This window comes from Barbus barbus, assembly GCF_936440315.1.
Source record: "Barbus barbus genome assembly, chromosome: 2".
Lineage (NCBI taxonomy): Eukaryota > Metazoa > Chordata > Actinopteri > Cypriniformes > Cyprinidae > Barbus > Barbus barbus.
Window position 1 is genome coordinate 43649705 of NC_136730.1, and position 26762 is coordinate 43676466.

General features: G+C 35.4%; 2 protein-coding genes across 2 annotated transcripts in view; both read left to right on the forward strand.

Moving 5' to 3' along the window:
• The window catches only part of LOC306882017 (low-density lipoprotein receptor-related protein 4-like), a 96573-nt gene extending 90470 nt beyond the window's left edge, over nucleotides 1-6103 (forward strand). The window contains exon 38 of the mRNA XM_079436444.1: nucleotides 1679-6103. Coding sequence (XP_079292570.1) covers nucleotides 1679-2017 — 339 coding nt within the window. The 3' untranslated portion in view covers nucleotides 2018-6103. The remainder of the gene's footprint in view (nucleotides 1-1678) is intronic.
• Nucleotides 6104-9560: 3457 nt separating this feature from the next.
• On the forward strand, nucleotides 9561-25886 carry LOC306843813 (14-3-3 protein epsilon-like). Its single transcript, XM_079375489.1, has 6 exons — nucleotides 9561-9990; nucleotides 11464-11663; nucleotides 12177-12283; nucleotides 14682-14888; nucleotides 18090-18226; nucleotides 23000-25886. The coding sequence occupies exons 1-6, from the start codon at nucleotides 9927-9929 to the stop codon at nucleotides 23050-23052; spliced, it is 768 nt and encodes a 255-aa protein (XP_079231615.1). The 5' UTR covers nucleotides 9561-9926; the 3' UTR covers nucleotides 23053-25886.
• Nucleotides 25887-26762: the final 876 nt, after the last annotated feature.

The following is a 26762-nucleotide window of genomic DNA, read 5'->3' on the forward strand; positions in this document are numbered from 1 at the left end:
GTGCTGTACTATTTTAAAATCAAAATTAAATTCCCAACCAGTCAGTGCATCACATTATAGAAGTAAAATGGGCTGTGAGTGCAGTTTTATGTTGACTTGATTGTAATTCTATACATTACAGTAACTGTTCTACAATGTGTACTATATACATAAATAACTATACTTCTAAAATTAGTGAAAAAGAAGTGAACTTATAATTTGTTGTTCTATATTAAATTAAAGTTAATATATTTTAAATGCACTAAATTTCAGCTTCATCATACAAATGTGAAATGACAAATATATTTAAATACATGACATACGAGTTTTAATAGAAATGAAATTGGGGTATATTCCAGTTTACCATAAATGTTTGTAAATACAACCAGCTATAAACTTTAATCATATTTTTTTAAACAATAGAAGTAATCCAAGATGTAGATGAGTTTGTTTCTTCATCAGATTTGGAGAAATGTAGCATCACTGTCTCAGTAATGGATGCTCTGCAGTGAATGGGTGCCGTCAGAATGAGTCAAACAGCTGATAAAAACATCACAATAACACACAACACTCCAGACAATCAATTAACAGCCTGTGAAGTGAAAAGCTGTGTGTTTGTAAGAAACGAATCCATCATTAAAACCTTTGCTTCCGGCTAAAATCTATGTTATGGATAGAGGACTCATATTTTAGCCAAAAGTGATTATTTAAAATTAAAAATATATATTATAGATTTTTCTCTTACAAACACGCAGCTTTTTGCTTCACAAGACATTAATTGATAGACTGGAGTGGTGTGTTGTGCATTGAGATTCTGACGGCACCCATTCACTGCAGAGCATCCATTGATGATCAAGTAATGCAATGCTACATTTCTCCAAATCTGATGAAGAACAAACTCATCTACATCTCGGATGGCCTGAGGATGAGTACATTTTCATTTTTAGGTGAACTATTCCTTTAAGTGTGTCAAAAGCACTCTTAATTTCAATTTATTGCATTTAATATAAATTCAAATTATAATAAATGTTTTAACATTCAGTTGCAATTAACATGCAGTTAAGTGTCTGAAAGCATTGCATGCATTTTACACACGTTCTTTTAAATTATATTATTTTCATATTAAGTACTCTTTTTAAAAGTATGTTAAAGTGCACTTCTTTTTCCCAGTAATTACAGTCAGACCAAAATGTATTCAGACACCTTCAGCATTTTCACATTACCACGGTTTATAGGCTATAGTTTAGAAAATGGTAATAAAATGTGATGAGTTAAACCGTGTCAGAACAAATTGATCTTGATAATGTCAGATAACTTTGATAGAAAGGTATGTGATGAATTGGGTTGAATAGCTGGCAGCTGTTACATGTAAGTACACAATTAGATAATACCGCTTTAGCTCAACCCGTTACCAAGCAATGCTTCATTTTGTTCAGTCTGTGGTGGAAAAAGGTCGCATTAGCAATTAAATAAACACTTAAGCAAACCATGGTCAGGTTGAAGTGTCTAAATATGTTTAGATCCCAAATTTACTGGTAGTCCACTATTTTTGGGTATAATATGTTAGATAAATGAACTATAGTGTCCTGCACACACTTAGTAGCCTAAAAAAAATATCAAAAATCAAATCTGGTGTCTGAATAATTTTTGGTTTGACTATGTCTGCCAAATTGAATCTCACTTCAAATGCTGTCTGTAGGTCCAGGGCGTTTGTGATGGAGGCTACACTAAAGAGAAGATCCGCATCGTGGAAGGAGTGTGTCTGCTCTCAGGAGACGATCTTTACTGGGAAGACTTGAGACAGTTGAAGGTGTGCCGAGGAGCCGGGCTTCACGCCTGCATGCGTACAGAGACCGTCTCGCTACAGGCGAGCTCCGCCTCTCTGAACGACGGAGAGACCGAGCAGCTGCTGCAGGGCGACCAATCAGAGTGCTCGAGTCTCAGCACCGCCCACGCCGTGACGGCTCAGCATCACAGCACGCATCCCGACACCGGCTGGGTCCCCAACCGTAAAGCCTCTACTGAGAGCGAAGTGTGAAACTGTACTAACAAGCACGGTCAGCATGGGGGCAGAAACTTCTGAGCAGAAAAAGGCTTGAAAACACTGTTATTAGAAGTCAAACAGTACGGTACGGTCATACGGACCATATATATATATACACATTAGTGCTGTCAAACAATTACTCGTGATTAATCACATCCAAAATAAAATATTTTACAAACACATGCATGTATATATTTAAGAAAAATGTTGTTTATATTTTAAATATATATTTGAAGAGTTCATTTGCAAAAACGGATAACTTTTTTTCATTCCAATTAATCTCAATCAGACTGCAGTTTTTTTATTAGGTTAAAAAATAACTCAAATATACAGCTAACTAACTAACACGATACAAAAACATTCAAAACAATTCAAACAGAGTTGTCTGTTTTTGCAAAAACTCTTATATAAAATATAAGAATATAAATGTGTGTGTATTTATATATGAAGAGTTCATTTACAAAAACAGATGATTCATCATTTTCAAAAATCATGTTTTTTCATTGTGCACTCAATCAAACTGCAACTGGGTTATTTTGATTAGGTTAAACAAATACAGCTAACAAACAATAAAAACATAATAAAAAACAGTCTGTTTATGCAAATAAACTCTTCATATACATAATAAATATACATAGTACACATACATATATTATGTAAACAAACTTTTATTTTGGATGCGATTAATCGTTTGACAGCACTAATATATACATGTATACTTAAGCAACTGACACCGAGGAAAGCTACTGCATGCATACACCAACAGCCAAATTAACTGTAAATACATTTGAGACAGACCTCATACTTGAACGTTTCCTTTGCATTACTCTAAACATCAATAATACACGTATAAAAACGGTACGGCGACATTCGTGCGCACAAACCCTCCATCACCTCGCTCCGTTCATCTGGATCGCCTCTCCTCTCCTTTCGGACTACGCAACAGCTTTTGTGTAAACTACAGAGAAGGACGAAGCAGGAGTCAGAGACCTTGTGAGAAGGAAACCGAAAGAGTCTGACGGATATTTTGAGCCTTTTTTTTTATACGAGAGAAACTCTTTGAAGTAAACTGCTTTTTGTTTCTAATGCGAGCCGGTTTAGTAAACGCTCTCGCGAGGTGTCAGCATCCAGCCCTCATCTTGCCACGATGAAATGTATTTATGAACTTTCTCTACGTTGGATTGGGTTTTTAATGTTTTCTTCTTTTGAAGTGGTTTTAAAAGCATCAAGACTCGTTCACACACGTTTGTGATGGTGCCAAAGGACAGGATTCACACACTCACGAAGAACCTGTTTTTCAGTTACACTGATTATTTCTAATAAATTACAATCCATTTTAAAGAGTATTACAGTTATTTTGTCAAGAATGAAGCCAGTTTTTAAACATGTACAAAATTTAGAATAATTATGATTTTTTTTTTTTTTAATGCGTCTAAGGCCATTTCACCAAGGCTGCATTTATTTGATCAAAAATACAGTAAAAATAGTAATATTGTGACATTATGATTTTAAAGAACTGCTTTCTATTGTAATATATTGTCAAATGTAATTTATTTCTGTGATCAAAGCTGAATTTTCAGCATCATTTCTCCTGTCTTTAGTGTCACATGATCCTTCAGAAATCATAATAATATTGATTTGCTGCTCAAGAAAAGTTTCTCATCAAAGTTGAAAATGTCATTCAAATGTCTGAGGTAAAAGAAATGAATACTTTTATTCAGCCAGGATGCATTCAGTTGATCAAAAGTGACAGTTATAGTGTTACAAAAGATTTCTATTTCAAATAAATGCTGTTCTATTCATCAAAGATTCCTAAAAGCAAAAAAAGCACAATCGCTACATTGTAAAAAAAAAACGTTTTCAATTTAAAATAGTTTGTTACCCCACTGACTTAAAATTTTTAGTCAACTTGAAATGTTAAGATACTCAATGTTAATTTAAGGGACAACTGGAATATTTTAGTTGACTACACAAAAAATGTTAAGTCAGTGGGGTATCAAATTATTTTGAGATGAAACAACAATTTAATTTTTTTAGTGATTACAGCAGTTAGCTACAATTTCGGCATTCAATGAGTGCAGATATTTGCCCCAAACACAATGAAATATTTAATATTTGTGAAACTGCTTGTTTTACTCTCTGCGTGCTGCTTGATGACACACAATATTGCATAAATAGGCTTCTTATCACTGTAAAAAGTGATAAGTTGACTTAACTTAAAAAAAATTGAGGAAACCTGTTGCCTTAAAATGAAGTAATTAATAATAAAAAAGTAGAAGTTAAGTGAATTGTCAATTGTCACTTAAAATGATTAAGTAAATAATAATTGATAAAAGTTAAGGCAACGGGTTTCCTCTTGTTTTGAGGTTAAGTTCAGCATCACTTGTTACAGTGTTTATTGAAGCACCAATAGTAATGTAGTAAATACAGCCTTGGTGAGCATAAGAGACATATAAAACGTTAATTATTCCAAACTTTTAGCTGGTAGCGTCTCATATATGTATATAAATATGGTACACGGTTCTGGCTTTTCTTTTGATGTTAAAAACTATGTTCAGAGTTGATATAGCAACCAAAACAAACCACCGTAAAGCACCTTGCACTTGCACATGATTTAGCCGTATATGAAATGATGAGGCTATGCTAATGTGTAGGTGACTGCGACTGACGGGGTGAACGGCACACAATCTGTCAGGATCACGTCCGGGTCATGTTTACCCCAAAATGAAAAGAAATAAGACGCTGTTTTGTTCAAATTTGTTGGAGTAAGCCCATTATTTCTTAATACCGTAATGCAAATAGATTCTCATTATTGTAATATATTTCAATTGTAAAGTATTTATACATCATGGTAGTGTATATGCTGATTTAAATAATTCTACTTACTATAAATAAAACAAATACTGTATTTTAATTCATTAGAATCCAATGCATGACCCTGGAGCACAAAACCAGTCTTAAGTCGCTGGGGTATATGTGTAGCAATAGCCAAAAATACATTGTATGGGTCAAAATTATCAAAAATCATTAGGATATTAAGTAAAGATCATGTTCCATGAAGATATTTAGTAAATTTCCTACTGTAAATATATCAACACTTCATTTTTGATTAGGAATATGCATTGCGAAGAACTTCATTTGGACCTTTTTAAAGGTGATTTTCTCAATATTTAGATTTTTTTTGCATCCTCAGATTCCAGATTTTCAAATAGTTGCATCTGTCAAATATTGTCCAATCATATGGAAAAATTATTAATTCAGCTTTCAGATGATACATAAATCTCAATTTCAAAAAATGTACCCTTATGACTGGTTTTGTGCTCCAGGGTCACATTATTTAGGATAATGAGCTTGAGAACGTAATGTTTAATGTTCACAAAGATAATCTCACTTTGCAAAAGTGCTAAATATTCTAAAATAGACTTAAGTTTCTTTTTATTTTGGGTTGAGCTTGACTTGGATGTGTTTGTTTTTTTGTGAGATTCACCTCTATATTTGGAGATGTTTATGATGCTTTCGAATTTGTTTTGTACAGGTTTATTTTTTTTCTGTAAAGTTTCTTTGAGGATTGTTATGAACCCATATGTATTTGAGTTCTCAGAAGCACCTTGGAGGAAGTTCTCCAGGGTTCAGGACTATGTTTTTGCTGCTAAACTCATGGCGCGTTCAGGCCACACAGTAGTTTATTGGTCTTGGCAGCTCAGATTGTTGCGAGCGGAGATGATCGCTGTTTAGTTCCTCTTCCTCCCCTCCTTGTTTTTCAGAAAGGATGTCAGATTTTCAGAGTCTTTTGAACAAACATGCATTAATTTTATTCATTTAAATGATATAACCACGTCAGTTGTTTGTAGGGTTGATGCCAGTTATTTAACAGAGTGCTCTTTGTCCTTTTCGTTCCAGTCTCATGTAACTGCTGTAAGTTAACGAAGATATACTGTATTTATAATTTTCATCGGTTGTAACTTGTATGTAAATATGAAGATGCTGTATATGTAGTTCTCCTTTGCAATACTAACAAGCTGTGTGTGACAGTGATTTACTTTGCTTTTCTATCTTTAATATAAAACTGCATTTGCTTTTGAATACAAATATGGTACTTTTCTGGGTCGCTTTCTTTTAAAGGTAGCCCACTACATGTGTTTATTAAACATTTATTGCATTTCACATCACGATTCACAGATTTCTATAAATCTACCAGCCATACACATACTTCTGTGTGTTGGACATTGTGAAGAACATTTGAATTTAATACAAGATATGGGAGCATCTGTTATGGCAGCGACTGTAAGACTTTATAGAAATAATAATATAAATCTGCTGAATTTCAAATATAAGCACATCTCAATGGAGTAGGCTAATATTAATATTTCTGAATTTACATAATCGTATGGTGCCAGTTTGTTCAAGCTGTCATGAATGTGTTTTAAGCAAAACTTGATCAACTTTATCAAAACGATTCAATTTTAATAAAATACTTGTTAGCTGACAACAACAGTCTTCAGTCAGGAACTTTAATGCGGTGATATTCATTAAACAAATAATGGATACGAATATAAAGATATGTTTCTTAGCTATAGGCCACAGTTCGCTCACAAAATCTAGTAGCTGTAAGTTTATGTTTGTGTTAATAACACGGATGAAATTGATATGATTTGCTGCGAAGGAGATGCTGGTAAGTTTGATTCATTCTACTGAATCGGTTCATCTGAAACGGATCTAAGTCCGATTCGGTTCCTAAAGTCCGATTCGTTCTAGTGAATCGCTTTGTTAGAACAATTCTTGTAAATAAATGAATTACAAAAGGAATTCAAGGCCCATAAATAGCCTAAACTAATATTACTAATTAAACGAATAGCCTAATACATTAGTATATTAATATATTTATTTCTAAATTGTTTGAAACGTTACCATTTTGGATTATTTTAGTTACTGCAGTTTATTTATCGTTGACATTTCCTCATTTTTATTTTTGCAGTTTTGTTCTTTCATACAAAATCGAAAAATGAACATTTTCCTTTAGAGATGTATCTAGTTTATTTCATAGATGGCAATAATACTTCCCAGTGCTGCTTTTCAATCATTAGGAGAGAACATTTGGAAGATTTATCGAAATAAAATACAAATACTTTAATAAAGACCATTTGACAGCACTTGTCGTGAAAATGGCAAATGTTACTGAAGATGTTGGACTGCTAATAAAAAGAAAGGATGATATTGAAGAGCAAATTAAAGCATACTACGACATGCTCCAAACCGTGAGTTCAAACCATAGATATTAATATCTATAAATATGATCTGTTCAACGTGCGATGTGTAAACAAGCAATAATAAGGGAGATACAACGAAATATAAATGACATTTATTAAGTGGTTCGCCTAAGCAGTGAAATACAGCATCTTAAACCAACTGGTTTATTAATAAATATTGCCCTGCAATGTAATGTAATAGCTTTAATGGGAATTATAATGGTGTCTACAGGTATGTGATGGATTCTATTGGTGGGATGTTAAATCCTATTGGAAAAATACCCAAAACACTACAAAAAGGACTTTTGTAATGGTTTATTATGGTATTTTAATGGAAACCATTGGAATTTCTGTGATGGTTTCTATTGGGCTTCTATTGTTTTGTTTTTTTAGCAGGTGGAGTCAGATTAATGTCAAAATTAATACAAGGACAGAATGACGCACGCATGCATAAAATGAAGTAATACATTTACAAAATATGTTTCCCAGATTAAAACCGAAATACAGCATGCACACAAAGTTTTCAATATTGTATTCAGTTCAAGAAAATTAACCATACAAATGGTAATCTGCCAAAAAAAAAAAAACATGGTTACTAGAGATGCACGATACTGGATTTTTGTCGATATCCGATATGCCGATATTTTTTTACTCATTTTTGCCGATACCGATATATTCACTTTTGTTTGAAAACAACAAGTCTCTCCTGTGCAGAAATTATAAGCAAAATATTTTAAATTTTGGTTAGATTTTAACAAGAATTTATTTGTTAGAATTAAATAAACAATAATGAAGGTTTTTTTTGACAGTATATTGAAGCTTGGAAAATAACTATAAATAAATTATACATCAATCGCTGCATTTTTTTCACAGAAAGATGCAGTTTTAACCATAACATTTATTTTGAGATCTAACATTTGTAGATGGTCTAAAGCAATAAATGCAGCGATCAAAAACAGTGAATCTAATCATCATTCAGACAAACCTTTGCTTCAAGAATGAGCCACACTGTTGACGTGATCGAATCACTAGCACACCTTGAGCACGTGTGAGTTAACGTATTCCTCTTATCGGCAAGACATATCGGCATAATTTTTCATATCGGGCTGATGCCGATATTTACATTTAAAGCCGTTATCGTCCGATTCCGATATCAGTCCGATAATATTGTGCATCCCTAATGGTTACTACATTTCTACCATAATAAAACCATGGTTAATTTTCATAAGGACTAACATAGGGGATGATATTAGACTCAAAATGCATTTGTTTCAGTGTAGTGATGCACATTTGCGAATTTTTCAAATCGTGTACATGTTAAAGAATTGCACCGGGCTTTGTTCATTGGTAGTTGTGTGTGTGGGCATCCAAATGAACCGAACAAGATTAATGCGAAACAAGATGTCAATAAATGAACGTGTGTCACCTGATCCACAAATGCATGGATTCCTTTTTGCATGAGCAATATACAGGTGCTGGTCATAAAATTAGAATATCATGAAAAAGTTGATTTATTTCAGTAATACCATTCAAAAAGTGAAACTTGTATATTAGATTCATTCATTACACACAGACTGATATATTTCAAATGTTTATTTCCTTTCATTTTGATGATTATAACTGACAACTAATGAAAGTCCCAAACGTCATCATTACTCCAGTCTTCACACAGAAAAATAAGGGTTTAAAATTTTACTTTTTTTTACCCCTAATAGGTACAGATTAGGCAAGGCAAGTTTATTTATATAGCACATTTCATACACAGTGGTAATTCAAAGTGCTTTACATAAAAGGAAGTGAAATAGACATTAAAATAGACAAATAGATTAGTACCTTATAGTAGTAATATGCACCCTTAAGGTACTAATATGTACCTATTAGGGGTAAAAAAGGTACAAATATGTCCTTTTAAGGGTACTGCTCCAGGGACAAGCTGTTGTACCCCAAAAGGTACAATTTTAAACCTTATTTTTCTGTGTGAAGATGGAGTAATGATGCTGAACATTCAGCTTTGATCACAGGAATAAATGACATTTTAAAGTATATTAAAATAGAAAACTTATTTTAAATCGCAATATTTCACAAAATAACTGTCTGTCTCTATTTTTGATCAAATAGATACAGCCTTGATAAGCAGAAGAAACTTAAAAATCTTAATAAATGATGCATATGCTGCTCTGCGCACGGATACGTGTTCTACGTTATTTACGCTTGATTTGAACGGAAACAGCGTATCCCTGCGGTGCGGCTGATAGAGAACGACATTTCCGTTCAATGGATATTCTCCAAATGAACGACATGGGGGTAAGTGATTAATGACAACATTTTCATTTTGGGGTGTAGTGATAACCCTTTAAATGACTAAACGTCTTGCCACATACGTTTATTTATTTATTTGTTTGTTTTTTTGGACGAACGTCACAATAATCAGGCAAAGCCGTTTCCAGATCCGTCGCGAAGGAAGTGCGCAGCAGGAGCGAGTTTCCCGGATGTAGTTTTGTCGCCATATTTGGTCGTCGCCGGCAGGATACGAGGATTTTAAGCTGCTGCTGCTGCTGTTGTTGTTGCACCAAGTACCCGAATAACGTATTTATTCACTTTGCATCCGTCTGGACAAACAAACAGCGCCTTTTCCACCTCCTCCCGGTCCCGGTAACATGGCAGATCGAGAGCACTTGGTTTATCAGGCTAAACTAGCAGAACAAGCCGAGAGATACGATGGTGAGTTGTGTTTGGCTAATCGTGCTGCTACGCATTAGCATTAACCTACAGCTATAAACATAGAGATGTCGTGTTATTACTGATAAAAGTGTGTGCTGGACCCAGTAACTAAGCGCTATTGTTCACCTGTGTCTGTATCTGTGGACATGGGAAGAAACGGCCAGGAGATGTTTGGAAAGGCCCGAGCTAGCTCAACACAATGAACTGAAGTAATGTGCTCACATTCAGAAGAACTAAGTTAGTCTAAATCTTGGTATTTGGACCAGTAATAGAATTAGTTGCACCTGAGAGCATGTGATTCAGAGAATATACAGCATTTAAAACCTAAACCGAGTGGGTCCAGATTTTAGGTGATGCAACAATGACTAGCTGTTTATTCTGCACTTATTAAATGTGTGTTGATCAAATATATTCGATGTTTTTATGGACCCTTGATGTTGACAATATTTCCCAGTCATTGAGTCGTGAGTGCATTAAATAACATGAACAGTGCAATTTACCCCACATTAAAAAAAAACATACGTTTTAACATTGTTTTGTACTTTTTTTTTCATGGACTATTGAGATTGACATTTTGTTTTGGATAATAGAGAACTAGACGGGTAAGGTTTGTTAGCTTGACAAAAACTATTGAAATCCTTCTAAAAGCTTTTTGAAGGTTTTTACCATCTATATGCCAAACAACACATTCAGTCAGATGGAAAGATAGATGGTTAGATAAACCAACAGATGGATGGATGCTAAAAGTTAAATTTTTTTATTTTAAATGGATACAGATTATTTTCAGTTTTCTGTGCCCAAAAACCAATATGCAACCGAACATAGAGAACTACATTAAATGTTTTATTTCCAACATGCACTCATTCAAGACTGTTACAAGTTTAGGACATGACTTTGTCTCTGTTTCTAAGCTCCAAGCTTAAGCTACATATTAAGCATTTATGTAACGCATCTCATTCGTGCAATAATGGCTGTTATGTTGAAGTTTATTAAAGCAAAGCAAGGTTGTTGTTTTCCAATCTTGCGTGAAATTCTCCAAACACCCACAAGATGGCAGAATTAATCAGTGGATTCAATAAAAAACGATATCCGATTATGGAACAAAATGCTTAAATATTGGTAAAAATATTAGTACAACCGATAATTGGTTGTTTTTTACTTATGTGTACTTAAATGTTATTATGCATGTCACGACGTGGAAAAGATCTGTCGCTATCAGTGAGACTTTAATAGTTACACAATTTCATTTATGGCTTGAGATAGTGTACTTTTCCAAACCCTAGTATTAAACTAGCATCTGCTTCAAACATTTGATATCTGAACTTACTGCTTTGAACATTAGCTTTCTTGTTAAACCACTCAGTACTCCGTTGTTTTATACTGAATTTATGTATTTTGCCCCCTTTGTGCTCCAGATCTTTGTTGATGGGTTTTCTTTGTGTCATTTGAATGATTCTTCTCTCTGTGTTTCAGAAATGGTGGAGTTTATGAAGAGCGTTGCAGGAAAGGACACAGAGCTCACAGTAGAGGAGAGAAACCTGTTATCGGTGGCGTATAAGAACGTGATTGGGGCTCGACGAGCCTCCTGGAGGATCATCAGCAGCATTGAGCAGAAAGAGGAGAGCAAGGGAGGAGATGGCAAACTCAAAATGATCCGAGAATACAGACAAATGGTGAGACTACATGGAGCCTAAACTCATGAGCATCTGAAATAATAACCTCAAGTGAAATAATACAGAATGAATGAAAAACTAAAACTAAACCGGTGACAGTTTAATGTCAGGTTATCATTATTTACACTGTAATAATTTTGTCTGATCTTCGCCAAAATTCAGGTGATTTTTAAATGCTAGACATGCTTGATTTAATATATCAAATTAATATTTTGTATTAGAGGTGAGGAGATTTGAAAACATTCAGGGGGAACAAGAAAAGAAAATGACAAGTTGTTTAATTTTTCTTTATGAAGTTTGACATATTGAATATGAAAAGCGCATTACTTTTTGTGCATCATTAACTGTTCAAGCTAATCTATTATTACTTGCTTGAAATAACTTAATGCGTTTTCTTTAACACTTCAATACCTCAATCTATAACTTGAAATGCTTTGAGTTGTGAGCTCTATGGCTCAGAGACAGTAATCTAGATGTACATGATGCCATTATTACTCTTCTTACCGTTTGCAGGTTGAGAACGAGCTGAAAGCTATTTGCAATGACATACTGGATGTACTGGACAAACACCTCATTCCTTCAGCCAACACAGGAGAATCCAAAGTTTTCTACTACAAAATGTAGGTGTTTGACGAATCAAAGTGCACGTGTGCATGATTAGTATGCTTTAAGGTATACATTTAATAATTATGCACGTTCCTTGGGAATCAAATCCCTGACATACATGAGGGAATAGTGCCGTGCTCGACAGAAATAAAGCCAGTTTCAATGTCATATATTTAACAGGCAGAACCTTACCCATCTAAGAGATCTATAAAGTCCTAAATGCATGCACTTTCTTATTTGCATGACTAAACGTGTTATTGCGACATAAACATGCATTTAGGACTTTATAGGTCTCTTAGATGGGTAAGGTTCTGCCTGTTAAATATATGACATTGAAACTGGCTTTATTTCTGTCGAGCACGGCACTATTCCCTCATGTAGGTCATGGATTTGATTCCCAAGGAACATAATTATTAAATGTATACCTTGAAGCATACTAATCATGCTCACTAAAGTGTTTTGTATTTAAGCACCTGCAAAATGCACTCATGTAAATTTAAGTTTGTGTAGAGCATTATCAGTACATTTTGAAATTGAACCCCTGAATTGTTTACATTAATTTTTTGTCTGTTTTAAAAAGCAGTGCTTACTTAAAGAGATACTTTTCTGTGAACTTGTTCTTTTGGGCAGTTTGATTCAATGAATTGATTCACATGATGACTGATTCACCGGTTTGTTTACGTAATCACGCAGTGATGGAACGTATATTCATTTATGTTATGACTAGGGCTGCAACGATTCCTCGAGTAACTCGAGTAACTCGATTACAAAAAAATATCGAGGCAAATTCCTCTGCCTCGAAGCCTCTTTTAAATAATTTTAAAGCTCACATCACGTTCTTTCGCAATTATTATTTTTTGTATGACACAACGCGCTTACGTCACCCAAAAAGCGGAAGGAGACGCAAGTCGTTAGTGGTGTTTTGATTTGAGAGCGCGGGCAGCAAAATGGAAGATGGGAGCGGTAACAGTGAGCAAAGAGAAGACTCAAACAAGAGAAAACGACAGAATGTCCAAGGTTTGGGATCATTTCAAATTGAAAAGTAAAGAGAACGCCGTGGTGTGTGTATATTGCAAGATCGAGCTAGCATACCACAACAGCACGTCGTCCATGCTACAGCATCTAAACAGAAAGCATCCACTCTACTCAAAGACCGGAGGACCGTCACCCGAGACAAGGTAATAAATTCAATGTAGCGTTAAATCAATGTGATTGCTAGTCGAGAGGAAGGCTGTTAAATAATGTACGTTAATTATGTAAGGGATAAACCACAACGGCCAGTGCAATTTAATGAAAATATACCGCACGACGTTGTGATGTGTGATGCGGTCACGACGTGCCGTGGAGGTGTGGTATATTTTCATAGAATTGCACTGGCCGTCATGGTTTATCCCATACATAATAAACGTACATTATTTAACAGCTGTGGTATAAGGCAACTAACCAATGGAAACAATTTACTGTCAAAAAAGTTGTGAATGGCTTTTACGATGAAACATACTATATACTTTCAGGGCTAGATTACAGCATGACCCATACACAAAATAAATATATCTGAAATATATTTTTTGGAATATATGCAAATATTCGAAATTGGCCCAATAAATATATTTTAGTTATATTTCAGAATATATTTGAAAATGATAAATATAAGTGAACAACAATGCAAATATATTTCAGATATATAGTGAAAACATATTTCTTTTGTGTATGGGGAAACCTGTTGTGCATTTTAATAAGCTAAATTGCTTTTCCTCTTTTTCTCCCTCTCAGCACTTCACAACGGAGTATGGACAGCTTTGTTCACCCAGCTCAGTCATGCACTGTTCAAATGTTGAAGTTTGAATAAATATTTTTTTTTTTTGAGAAATAAAAGCCAAATGCTTGATCATTTTACAGCCACATCATTTTCGTTATGCATTATTTGTTTTGGTTGTTTAAAAACACAAAAAAAGTTTTTATCCGATTACTCGATTAATCGATCGATTAAGTGCTGGATTAATCGATTACAAAAAGAATCGATAGCTGCAGCCCTAGTTATGACCCCACCCAGTAATGATGTGAAATGTGGATGTTTTACATGTTTATTCACTTTAAATGCTTTAGACTAGTTTTCATTAGCAAACAATGAGAGAGCATAACTTTAATTTGGCACCTTCATTCAAGTGCTTGGTTCATGCATGTGCATGTCAGCTTTTCTTTTTTTAACAAAATGTGAATACCCTGAAAATGTGCGTAGTATGTATTTTAATGTTTCTGCATACAGTAGCCTATTTTATTCATTATAATGGAGTTGTGTATTTGTGAACACATTTCTGACAGCTAGAGCTCAGAATAGTCATTGTAGCTGATAAGAAGATAATGAATCTTTTTACACACACTTATTTCGGTGTTTATTGTGTGTGTCTGCAGGAAGGGTGACTACCACAGGTACCTAGCAGAGTTTGCCACGGGTAATGACAGGAAGGAAGCAGCGGAGAACAGTTTGGTGGCGTATAAAGCTGCCAGTGACATTGCCATGATTGAGCTCCCGCCCACACATCCCATCCGGCTCGGCCTCGCACTCAACTTCTCCGTCTTCTACTACGAGATCCTGAACTCCCCCGACCGCGCCTGCAGGTTGGGCTTGTTTTCTTCTCACTTAAACTGTGTAATGTTTGATGCTAACTTGCTTCTGTCCCATATTAATATGCATATACACCTATGGCTAAGCAGTGTTATTTTAGTGTAATTGAGTTATGATGAATACATTTTTATTAGAATATTTTCTTGTTTCAATTTCAAAGTTTTTGTAATTTTTTTTTTTAAATGTTTAAATGGTTTATATGTATATGTGTGTGTTTGTGTATGTGTGTATATATATATATATATATATATATATATATATATATATATATATATATATATATATATATATATATATATATATATGTATGTAAGGGATAATCAACGGCTAGCCGTGCATTAAAGGATTTTAATGCACGACGTGGAGGCAAAGAACCACCTGACGCGAAGCGGAGTGCATTAAAATCCTTTAATGCACGGCTAGCCGTTGATTATCCCACTTATTCCATGGTCATTTGCCAAGTTATAGACAACTTAAATCTTGTATTGCTCTTTGCAGCGCAATATTTGACCGAATGGGTAAAAATTACGGTTATTTCCGTCAGTTAAGACTCGTTTATTAAAATGTATTTATTCCATGGTCTGTCTGAATGCTCTATTCTAATTGGCTGGCAGGTGTTGATTAAATTCGTTTAACTGCACAGGTAGTTCCAGGTCAGTTTAGTCACCGTTCCATATTAATGTGCTGCTTTACTTGATGCACGCTAACCAACACGCATCACTCGCTCGCGCACACACGGAGAGAGAGAGGTCGGAGATCGCATATTGTGCTGCACACACACACAAACTTGTCAACGCTTCCCTGCGATTTTTATTACTAAAATAAAAGATAGATACTAGATCGCTACGTTATAGTCCCCAGCAATGAGGTGATAAAATCACAGTTTTTGAAGTAACATTTATTGTTTGTAGAGAGACGCTCAGACGCAGCAAGCAGGTAACTGTCATCTCTCTCTCTCTCTCTCTCTCTCAATCAACAATTAATTGAAATACATGCTATAATTCATTCAATTATTCATTCACACGATTTCATCTCTGTGTTTGATTTGAAGCAGGCAGAATGTTAGCGCTAACAGAATCAGAATGAGCTTTGACCAAGTACACATACGAGGAGTTTGTTATAGTGACAGAAGCTCCACAGTGCGACAGGACACAGATAATAAAAGAATATCCAAATATCCAAATAGGCATTGTACAAAACAGCAAAAACACAATATATAATATAGACAGTTATTCGTATACAGGTCTGATATGTGCAAATTTGAAATGAAAAAAAAAATAAGTGTGGTGAATAAATAATGTACAATAGAGTTGTGTGTTCTGCGTTTATTGTCAAGTGTTAATGAGATGGATTGCCTGAGGGAAGAAACTGTTCCTGTGTCTGGTCGTTCTAGTGCTCAGAGCTCTGTAGCGTCGACCAGACGGTAACAGTTCAAAGAGGGAGTGTGCTGGATGTGAGGGGTCCAGAGTGATTTTACCAGCCCTTCATGATGGTGAGTGGGGGGAGAGCAGGGGGGTTTCTCCTGAAGTCCACGATCATCTCCACAGTTTTGAGCATGTTGAGCTCCAGGTTGTTAAGACTGCACCAGACAGCCAGATCCTTGACCTCCTGTCTGTAGGCAGACTCGTCACCATCCTGGATGAGGCCGATCAGTGTGGTGTCGTCTGCAAACTTCAGGAGCTTGACAGAGGGGTCTTTAGATGTGCAGTCGTTGGTGTAGAGGGAGAAGAGCAGTGGGGAGAGAACGCAGCCCTGAGGAGCTCCAGTGCTGATGGTGCGGGTGTTGGATGTGAATTTACCAAGCTTTGCTAACTGCTGCCTGACAGACGGAGGTGGGGACGGAGAGCTGTGTCAGTTTATTCTGAAGGGTGTCCGTGATGATGGTGTTAAAAGCGGAGCTGAAGTCCACAAACAGGATCCTCACATAAGTCCCTGGTCTGTCCAGATGCTGCAGGATGAAGTGCAGTCCCATGTTGATTGCATCATCCACAGACCTGTTTGCTCTGTAGGCAAACTGCAGGGGGTCTAGTAAGGGTCCAGTGATGTCCTTCAGATAAGCCAAAACCAGTCTTTCAAATGATTTCATGGCTACAGACGTTAGGGCCACAGGTCTGTAGCCATTAAGTCCAGTAATTTTGGGTTTCTTTGGGACGGGGATGATGGTGGAGCATTTGAAGCATGAGGGGACTTCACACAGCTCCAGTGATCTGTTGAAGATCTGTGTGAAGATGGGGGCCAGCTGGTCAGCACAGATTTTTAGGCAGGATGGTGACACACCATCTGGGCCTGGTGCTTTCCTCCTTTTGTTCTTTCTGAAGACCTGACGTCATCTTCAGTGATCTGAATTGTAGATGTGGGGGAGAGGGTGGTGTATGGTAGCAAATCTATGCCATTAAGCGAGCACACCACTCATGCTGGTGCGAAACGGCCGAATAGTCAAAATCCGGTAAAAGATTTTGTGGTCATCCCTGGTAAAACTGATCATATTTTAGAAACAAAAAACACGAAAAACAAACAAAAACAGTACAAACGCTGAAGAGCAAAGCACAGTAGCTGCCATCTGCGGCACCATCTTAACGAGCCTTAACTGACGAAAATAACCATCATTTTTACCCTTCCGGTCAAATATTGCGCTGCAAGGAGCAATACAAGATTTAAGTTGTCTATAACTTGGCAAATGACCATGGAATAAGCGGGTTAATCAACGGCTAGCCGTGCATTAAAGGATTTTAATGCACTCCGCTTCGTGTCGGCCGGTTCTTTGCCTCCACGTCATGCATTAAAATCCTATAATGCACAGCTAACCATTGATTATCCCGAAGTTATATATATAGCTAGCTATAGCACACACAGACACAGTGGTGGGCAAAATTATTAGAGTACTAGTATTTTTCAGCAGCTAAAAATGGTTTAAGTCCGTTATTTCTATCTTTTTCTGTAGTGTGTCAGTAGGAAATATCAGTTTACATTTCCAAACATTAATTTTGCCATTAACTGTAATAATCCAGTGAGATTTGTGTCTGATAACAGCCAGTGCTCCACACAGAGATCTGATCATCATCTAGTCTGTCTGGAGTGACATGAAGAAAGAAACAGAACATTAATTTTAATACATTTTAATGCAGCCCCTGGTTGATAACCACAGAAACCCCATCTGAAAAAGCCAGTATGACTCTCTACTTGTCCTCCAACAGGTTGGCAAAGGCGGCGTTTGATGATGCGATAGCGGAGCTGGACACGCTGAGTGAGGACAGTTACAAGGATTCAACGCTCATCATGCAGCTGTTACGGGACAACCTGACGCTCTGGACCTCAGACATACAGGGAGACGGTGAGACATGCGTGTCTTAGAGAAGGGAAAGCTGTTCTGCTATAGTTGACTGAAGCAAACAATCTGAGAAAAATCCATTAGAAACTACTGTTTCAAGGCCCTTTCAGGAGCTATGAAAACAAAATAGATCTGAAATGCATAGTGAAGTACAAAGCGCTGCAAAAATAATTTTCTCAAACAGTATTTTTGTCGTTTTTTAGTAAAATAAACTTTTTTTAAAAACTGAGGTTAACAGATTCAGCTTAGGTCTGTCATTAAATTAAAGTGATTTATAAATGATTAATCTCGTGTTTGTAATTAACAACGTCAAGTATCCCTCTTTGTAAATCAATATATGGAATTGTACCACGGAAACCAGTGTTTTATCGATTAGTGAAATTTCTCTTGAACCCAAAATCCAAGACATGTTGTCAAAATGGCCCTAGTATGAGTTTTTATATTAATAACATATATTTATTAATATTTTCAGCGCGGCTGCCAACAGTTCCATTCAGCCCACAGCCAGAGTGATTCAGTGGCCCATTCTTGCTTGTTCATGAACGAATCAACTGTTTTGAATGAATCAGTTCAATAAACGCTTCTGTGATAAAGCAGTGATTTGCCACCACTTACTGGCGGCATTAAGGTCATAGAAGGTCTATTGTTTAATTTTTATATATTTTTAAAAAATTAGGTTATTTATATTTTTTTTTATAGAAAACAAAAATGAAACGGCTGTCAGTTTAGTCCTAAAGATAAAATCAAAGAAATCAATAAGTTACAGGGGAAGATACATTAACATTAACAGCAATATGCTTCTTGTTTTGAGTCATGATGATAATAGTTTTCAAGAACAATGTAGGCAGTCATGCAAAGTGAAAGAAACCGTCCAAATAGGGGGTCTGTATCCGATGAAAATTTTGGGTCCATTTTATTTCTGATATAAGGGGTGATTTGCAGTCAGCATATTATTTTAAACTGAATAGCATGTTTTGTTACTCACTGAAATTCTTTAGCATGCTCCCAGACTAAATCCCAGTCTTCGCTGGAGATATTTAGTGCAAAATCATTTTCAAACATTATTGCCTCCTAGGATGGTCAAACTCAGTATAACATAAGTATGAGATACATATTTTTATCAACATTTTTCTCAATTACAGACTTACCAGTATACAAAGTAGTATTTTGCCTATTAAAAACAAGATGCAAGCAATCAGAATATTGTACCTGGTGGAGAGTGCCCAATGTTAACATGAAACATATGCCATTACTTATATTGTACTGTGGAAGAGTTATGGAGGCCCATAATGCAGAGGTCAACTGCTTGCTCTGCCTAGCTAGCAATGGCCATATAGTATGCAGGGTTTAATAAACAGCTGTTTTACTAAATTCTGCTGAGATGAAATTCAGTGCAGTCTTGCATCAGGATATGCATCATATTGTGACCTTTGCTGGTGATACACAGCCCTAGTGTACGTGTATATTTATGTATATGTAAATAGACACACATACATGTATATATTAGGGAAAAATGTGTTAGATTTATATATCAAATATTTATATATCATATAAATGATATACAAATATAAATGCATATACATATAAATATTTTTGAAAAATATATATGTGCATTTATATATACATAATAAATATACACAGTACACACACACACATAGTATGTAAACAAAATTATATTTGAAATGCATATATTAAGATGTTTAATTCATTCAAATGATTTAAACACTTTTAAATGGACTGCAGCCATCAATATTTTGATTAGTTCAGAATCGTGATCTCTAATTGAGACATTGTGATTCTCAATTTATCCAGAATCATGCATCTCTAGTTTGTATGAATTTTAGTATGGTTGTGAAATACATAGTGAAAAATAAAACTAGACTGGCTAGAAAAGATTCCATTGTTTATCCCTAAACATAGCATAAGTTACTTCAAATCTAGTTTTAGAATGATATTTAAGATCCATTTTTCCAACATTTTCTATTTCTATATTTTCATTCAAGTGTACGGTTTCCATCATAACTCAAGTATGGTTTTCGTCACGGAAAAAAGAAACCGCCATGGTGTTAAAAAAAGAGATTTAGTAAAAAAAAAAAGTGATTAAACTTAAAAAAACTGCATTGATTACATTAATTCTTCATAAATTTAGCATTATTGTCAAATAAGGAGCAGCTCCATTGAGCTGTGTTGTTCTTAATAAGCAAAATAAACTAGGAACCCATTATCAAACCACACGTTTTATAGGGTCACGTCCCATATGCACATGTAGATCTGTCTGTTTCAAACTTGTCCGCCCGTCTCAGTGGGGTCTGTAAGCGCTGCTACCGTGTTGTTTTGATGATCCATGACATGATTAGAGAGCCGTGCTGTTGCCAGATGAGCTGCTTTCCTCTAGAGCTTCCTTCAGCTCATCCTTCCTTCCTCACACTCTGTCTGTCCGTCGTCTTTAATTCTGCCTGGCAACAGGTTGTGCTTTGGAAAAGTCCATTTCAGCTTTACAAGGAATTAGGGCTGGGCGATATGAGCTAAAATTAATATCTCCGTATTTTTTGGCTTATTTGCATTATACGGTATATATCTCGGTATTCTGTATTTGTATTAAACAAATAAAGTGAGTATAACTATTTAGGCATATATTATGTGCAAAAAAGGGTTAAAATCACATTACATTCTAACATTGTAACATTGCAATCTGAAAACATTTTAAAGCAGAAATTAAATTTACTAAACTAAAACTTAAAGCACAGGCTAATTGGGTAAAAAGGCTATTTTGATCATTTTAGTGACTAAGTTCCCATTTAGCGCTATCATACAAATACACTTACTTGAAGGTTTAAAATTCTACATACGTCACATATTGTCCAAGTACAAATATTTCAGCAAAATGTATATTTTAGAGTTATTGCGCTCCTGTTTCATTGAGTGCTTGGTGCGCATGCAAGGAAGTCTGTGAAGTTTAGCGGAGAATCGCAAAGCAAAAACTCAAAATGGAAATATTTCCATGGCTTTCTAACATTTACAGATGGAGAATATACCTGTGAAATGTAAGTTATGCATTAAGGAAAACAGCAAACACATTAAACGGCAAAAATTTTTAAATTCAAACTATAGGCTACTATATCTTACCAGTTTTTTAAAGCCCTTCACATAAAGCCTGTCACAGGTTTAGAACAAATTGTATTATGCACTTTCTCCGCAGCAGTTCAGTCTGTGTCTTCCCTAGAGATTTATTTCTTCAGATGCACTCGTATCAAAGTACTGTATATGCTATCGATATTAACGGTATTGCTTCATACTGTATCGCTTATAAAAAATATATAAGCGTTACGGTATATAACTCGATATACCGCCCAGCCCTACAAGGAATAAATCTTGTTCTTTACAGTTGTTGTCTGCTAGTGTGTCGCATCCGATGCTGTATTCACAGTTTCCTCCTGGGTGTTTGTTGATTATTAATTTCTCACCACATGTGGAGGATTGAAGGGAGCTGAAACCCCTGTGGAAGAGTTTGTAGTTGCGTCAGTCGTCATCCACAGACACGTCAGATGGCACTGACATGCTTTTGTTTTAATAATGATAAGAATAGTTAATTATGAAGGCTGTTTACAGCTAACATACAATATTTTAACACATTAATATAGAATTTGTGGTCAAAAGCACACCGTCTCTGCATTCAGCTTTAAGCGTGGCTCATTCAGTCAGAATGTATCATTTGTTTGATAAAAATGTAAACCGTTTTTGTTAATTGTTCATATATTTTGAGTGTTTGTGAACATTCATTTATGCAAAAGAATTAAATGAATTTAATGGAGGTTTTCCTTTTCTTTAATGTTTCTGTTAAAGCCAGAGAAATAGAGACTTTATTTTAATTTTAGTGACGTTATTAGATACACCATGTCAAAAAGAAAAGGAAAAATTCACTTTTTTTATATTTGTGTGTTATATTTATCTCTCCGTGCAATTTACAGCATAAGCCTATTATTACAAATATTTATTATTTCAGAATTCCATTTGTGTGCATTTATTGATGAATATTGAATATTATAATCTCAATGCAGTAACTCATGCTGAATCATACGCAATAAAACAAGGAGCGTGTATTATGTAGGGTCCATTCTGATTGATTGATAAATTTGAAGCGCCCTTTATAAGGCAAGATCAATATTTTTTTTAATTTTGCATTTCGTCATGTTCTTGTGGTCGATCGAACTCAAGATAAAAATCAAAATCAAACTTAATTAAGGGCCATGGGCCAAAAGTAAATGTTGCATTATTTCCAACTAGATTACATTTCAAATGTATTAGTAATAATAGCAACCGCAACAATAATTTAACAAATTAAATTCTTTTTACATTCTTGAATCTAATTCACTAATATTGTAAAGATAGATAACTGCTCTAACTTTAACTTATAGATAGTTAACTAATTAATTAATCAGAAATGAAGATATGCTTCAATGTTGTTGTTTTTCTACTTTTTTCACCTCCTCTTGTGATAAGGCATGGTGTGCCAAGACAAAGGTGATCATGGGCAGACTTTGGCCCACAGGCCCTGGTTTGGGCGTCTCTGCACTAGATGGTGCACAGATCTGAAGCCTGGTCAACCAAGCCTGTTTGAAATTGGTTTGCAGTATCTAGTGACTAGTTGCAGCATCTCACAAATGCACTTACTGGTTTGACTTCAGGTTCAAAACATGTACGGTGTGGAGTTTGTCTTATAGTGTGCAGCCACTGTAATAACAAAGACTCATTCATTTCTGTAATTTTTTTTCTCAGGTGAAGAACAAAATAAAACAGCGCTGCAAGATGCTGAGGATGAAAAACAGTGAGATGTGATCGGCAACATGCTAAACCCCCTTCTCTCTCTCTCTCCCCCTCTCTCTCCCTCCCTCCCTCCCTCCCTCCCTCCATCTGTCTGTCTGTCGCTCTCGCTCATATGCATCCCTGTCTCTCAGGGAAGCTAGGTGTCATACAGAAGAGTTCAGATGCTAAATGCTTGTTCTGTCCATACCTGTCTGTCACTTTATCCTCCCGCTTCTTGTTTCATACCTTTGCCTATTTGAACATCTACACTAGTTTGGAATAATTAAGACTTTTAAATGTGTTTGAAACGAGTCTCTTCTGCTGACCAAGGCTGCGAGTATTTGTTCAAAAATGCAGGAAATAAGTGAAATATTACATGGTTTCCACAAAATATTAAGCACTAAAAACTGTTTCCAACATTGATTAATAGCCATTATTAATAATTGAGCACCGGTAATAACTGATCAGTATATTAGAATGATTTCTGAAGATCATGTGACACTGAAGACTGGAGTAATGATGCTGAAAATACAGCTTTGATCTCAGAAATAAATTACATCTTAGAATATATTCAAATAGAAAAGGTATTTAAAATTGTAATGCTAATCACAATATTACTGTATTTCTCATCAAATAAATGCGGTCTTCTAGAGCGGAAGAGATGGCTTCTTTCACAAACAGTACAAATTTTTCCAAACTTTTGTTCGGTAGTATATTTTTATGGGTTTTATTATTTTTTTAATCTTAAGTGTTTTTTTAATGAATATTCACTTAGATCTTATATGATTATATGAGGCCAGAATGGAGAGTTTCCTCTCTGTAAGGTTTGGTTTTACTACCTGTTGCAAGATTAGTATGCATTTGCATATTTCTTTATCAGTGTTCTGTCAGCTGTTGAGCTCAATGGCCATTTTTGGAGGCATTTATTTTTATTTTTGAGTAGAAACTCAAGCAGTTTATCATAAATTCACCCTCACAAACATTTCCTTAAAAGCAGTGTTTTTATATTTGTCAGCAGGTTCTCCGTCTGTGGTATGATGTGATGTGGTCGGTGACAATGGGTCAATAACTAATGCTTTTCAGGCTTTTAGGAAATGAATGCAACCCTCACCTCCCTGTTATTCAGAGGCTGCTGCAGAAATATTGCTCTAGAGCCGTACATGAGGCTTTTTGTGTTTTAATGGAGAAAAAAAAACATTTCTCAAGATCAGATGCAAAACAAGCCAGATGCATTACTTCTCCTTCAGTTTAGTGTCAAGAGAAACTCTAGTTAGGGATTTTGGTGACACTTTACAAAAAGGTTTTATTTGTTAATATTAGTTATCATGAGTTAACAATAAACGATACTTAAACACCATTCATTAATCGTAGTTCAATTTTAACACTAATACATTTTTAAAATCAATTTATAGTTAATGCGCTCCAATTAATATGAATAAATGAACGATCGTTTAATAAATGCTATAAAATTTGATTACACTATTTTAAGGTTTCCTAAGTTCATTGTTAGTATGCAATTAAGTACTGTGTAATATTAACATGTATTTACTATAGAATGTACGGTTAGTTGCTTGTAATTATGCACAATCCTGTTATTACTATAGTAAATACAGTATTGTGCAACATGGAGACTGTAAAGTTAAGCAAGTTAACAAATATTCTGCTAATTGCTTGTTCATGTTAGTTAATGCATTAACTAATGTTAACAAATGAGACTTTAAGTGTTCCCAGGATTTCTTTGTGTATCTGTATCTGTGTGTCTGACTCTCTCTCGCTCTCTCTCTCGCTCTCATCTCTGCATTGCCATGTATTTCCTCTGTTTCTTCAGTACATGTGACTTGAATCTGATTTGTACTACTGTTAATTCTGCCTGAAGCCAACACGCACTTGTCTACTCATGGAGACACAGCATGGGATCGACTCGGCCTTTCAGATAAACCAAGACTAAATAAAAGAACTAATAAAACACTATCTTTACCTTTCTCGCCGTTTGAATTGATTTATTGGAGTCAAGGAGGTTAATTTGTAACGGCAGGAAAAAAAATACACTGAAAAAGATATGATACAATTTTCACTCAGAAATTGCTAGTAAATTTGACAATTACAAAGAACACAATGAATCAATTTAACGAATATTTTGAAGTAGAAAACTAGTAATATTATCTTGTAACATATGCTCCGATAATCTCCATTGATTGATTTGCAACACTTATTTTGTAATTTACTCCTTCACTAGTGAGATTTGAATTCGAAGGCAGCAGACCAGGACAAATAAACTGATGGTTTCTCACTTTTATAAGAAAAAAATAAATAAAAACACTCGCTAGAAATATGAGATGTTTGCAATCTGTATGTTGCTTTAGTTTTTCTTCATATATGGTTAGGAGCATCTCCCAGCAGAGGCTAACTAGTCAGTTGAATAGGGGTGATAATGCTATTAAAATGAACTTTTATTAGACTTAAATTGCTTGTGTTGTTCTACATCCTGTTTCTTTAGTGGATGGTTCACCCAAAAATGAAAATGTTGTCATTTACAAATTATGTTTGAATGATTAACTTTTGCGGAAGAAAGTGTTTTGAAGAACTGTTTGTCCACACAATTAAAGTCAATGGGGTCCAAAACAACTTTGAACTTGGACTCCACTGACTTATTATGTGGACAGAAAAAAAAAAGAGATGCAACCCTGTAACTGTCCCTTTATCTTCTGCTCCATCACACTGGGGGTCAGTAGGGGGCACTAGTGCATCTCAGTAATCTGTTGGTGCTATTGTCCTAAATGTGTGTAAAATGTCCAGAAGTTGATGCTAGATGCAGATGAGCATTTCTGCCCCGAGATTTTCTTTACATTGATCTTAAGACAAAAAAAAAAATTAAAAACAGTTTTTGCTGCTTCATATTTTTATGGAAACCGTTTCTTTTACATAGATACATATATACTTACAAAACCTACCCCACACTTTAGAATGGTAGTGTATCACAGAAGGCCTGTAGTGAAGTGTCCTCATCCAGTACCCAGAACTTGTTTGAACGAGTCCAGCTGAAGCGTCTGAACACTGATGATTCCCAGAGCCGTGTTCATGTTCCTGTGTTGATCATCATCTGCTCCAGGTGAGACTGGCTGTCAGAAATCATAAAACATCTCTAATGTGTGTTGATGCTGTTGCTTAGCTTCATGTGTTTTTAAAACAGAGCTTCTCTTTCTGTTGTCACAGGCCAATGGCAGTGAAGTCACAAGCCAAAAATAGGTTGCAGGTCTTAAGTCATACATGGTTGCATTAACATCTTGAATTGAATTTGATCACATATAATGTGTGAATGTGTTTTCACAGCGTTTACACTAGGAGCATGAGCTATGTGGAGTCACATTCCAAGAAATATTGGATTAAAGAGGTTATCAGGGTACGAACAGTACTTTTACAGCATGCCTGAAGACCTGGTGTAATTTTAAAAATAGTGCTAAACATAAGAGTACACCACAACTATAGACCTTAGTCAGGGTGATGCCATATTTATTTTTTACAGGAATAAAATTGAGGCTTTGAGGGACAGAAGTACAGTGGCTTCAACTGATTTTGTTGAATTTACTGCTCAGGGAACAAAGGTTACGAAAGTAATTAGAGCATTCCCTTTCGAACGTTCCCCATAGCGTTGTACACTATTGGGGAAAGCATCCAATAGCGCTGATCTATAAGCAAGTGCAGAACGAAGCTGCTCTGCGAGCCCAGCCCCGGAGCG

Coding starts and splice junctions, on each gene's coding strand:
- LOC306843813 (XM_079375489.1), top strand. CDS start 9,927: ATGGCAGATCGAGAGCACTTGGTTTATCAGGCTAAACTAGCAGAACAA. Junction 11,664..12,176: donor TCCGAGAATACAGACAAATG/GTGAGACTACAT, acceptor TACCGTTTGCAG/GTTGAGAACGAGCTGAAAGC. Junction 12,284..14,681: donor AAAGTTTTCTACTACAAAAT/GTAGGTGTTTGA, acceptor GTGTGTCTGCAG/GAAGGGTGACTACCACAGGT.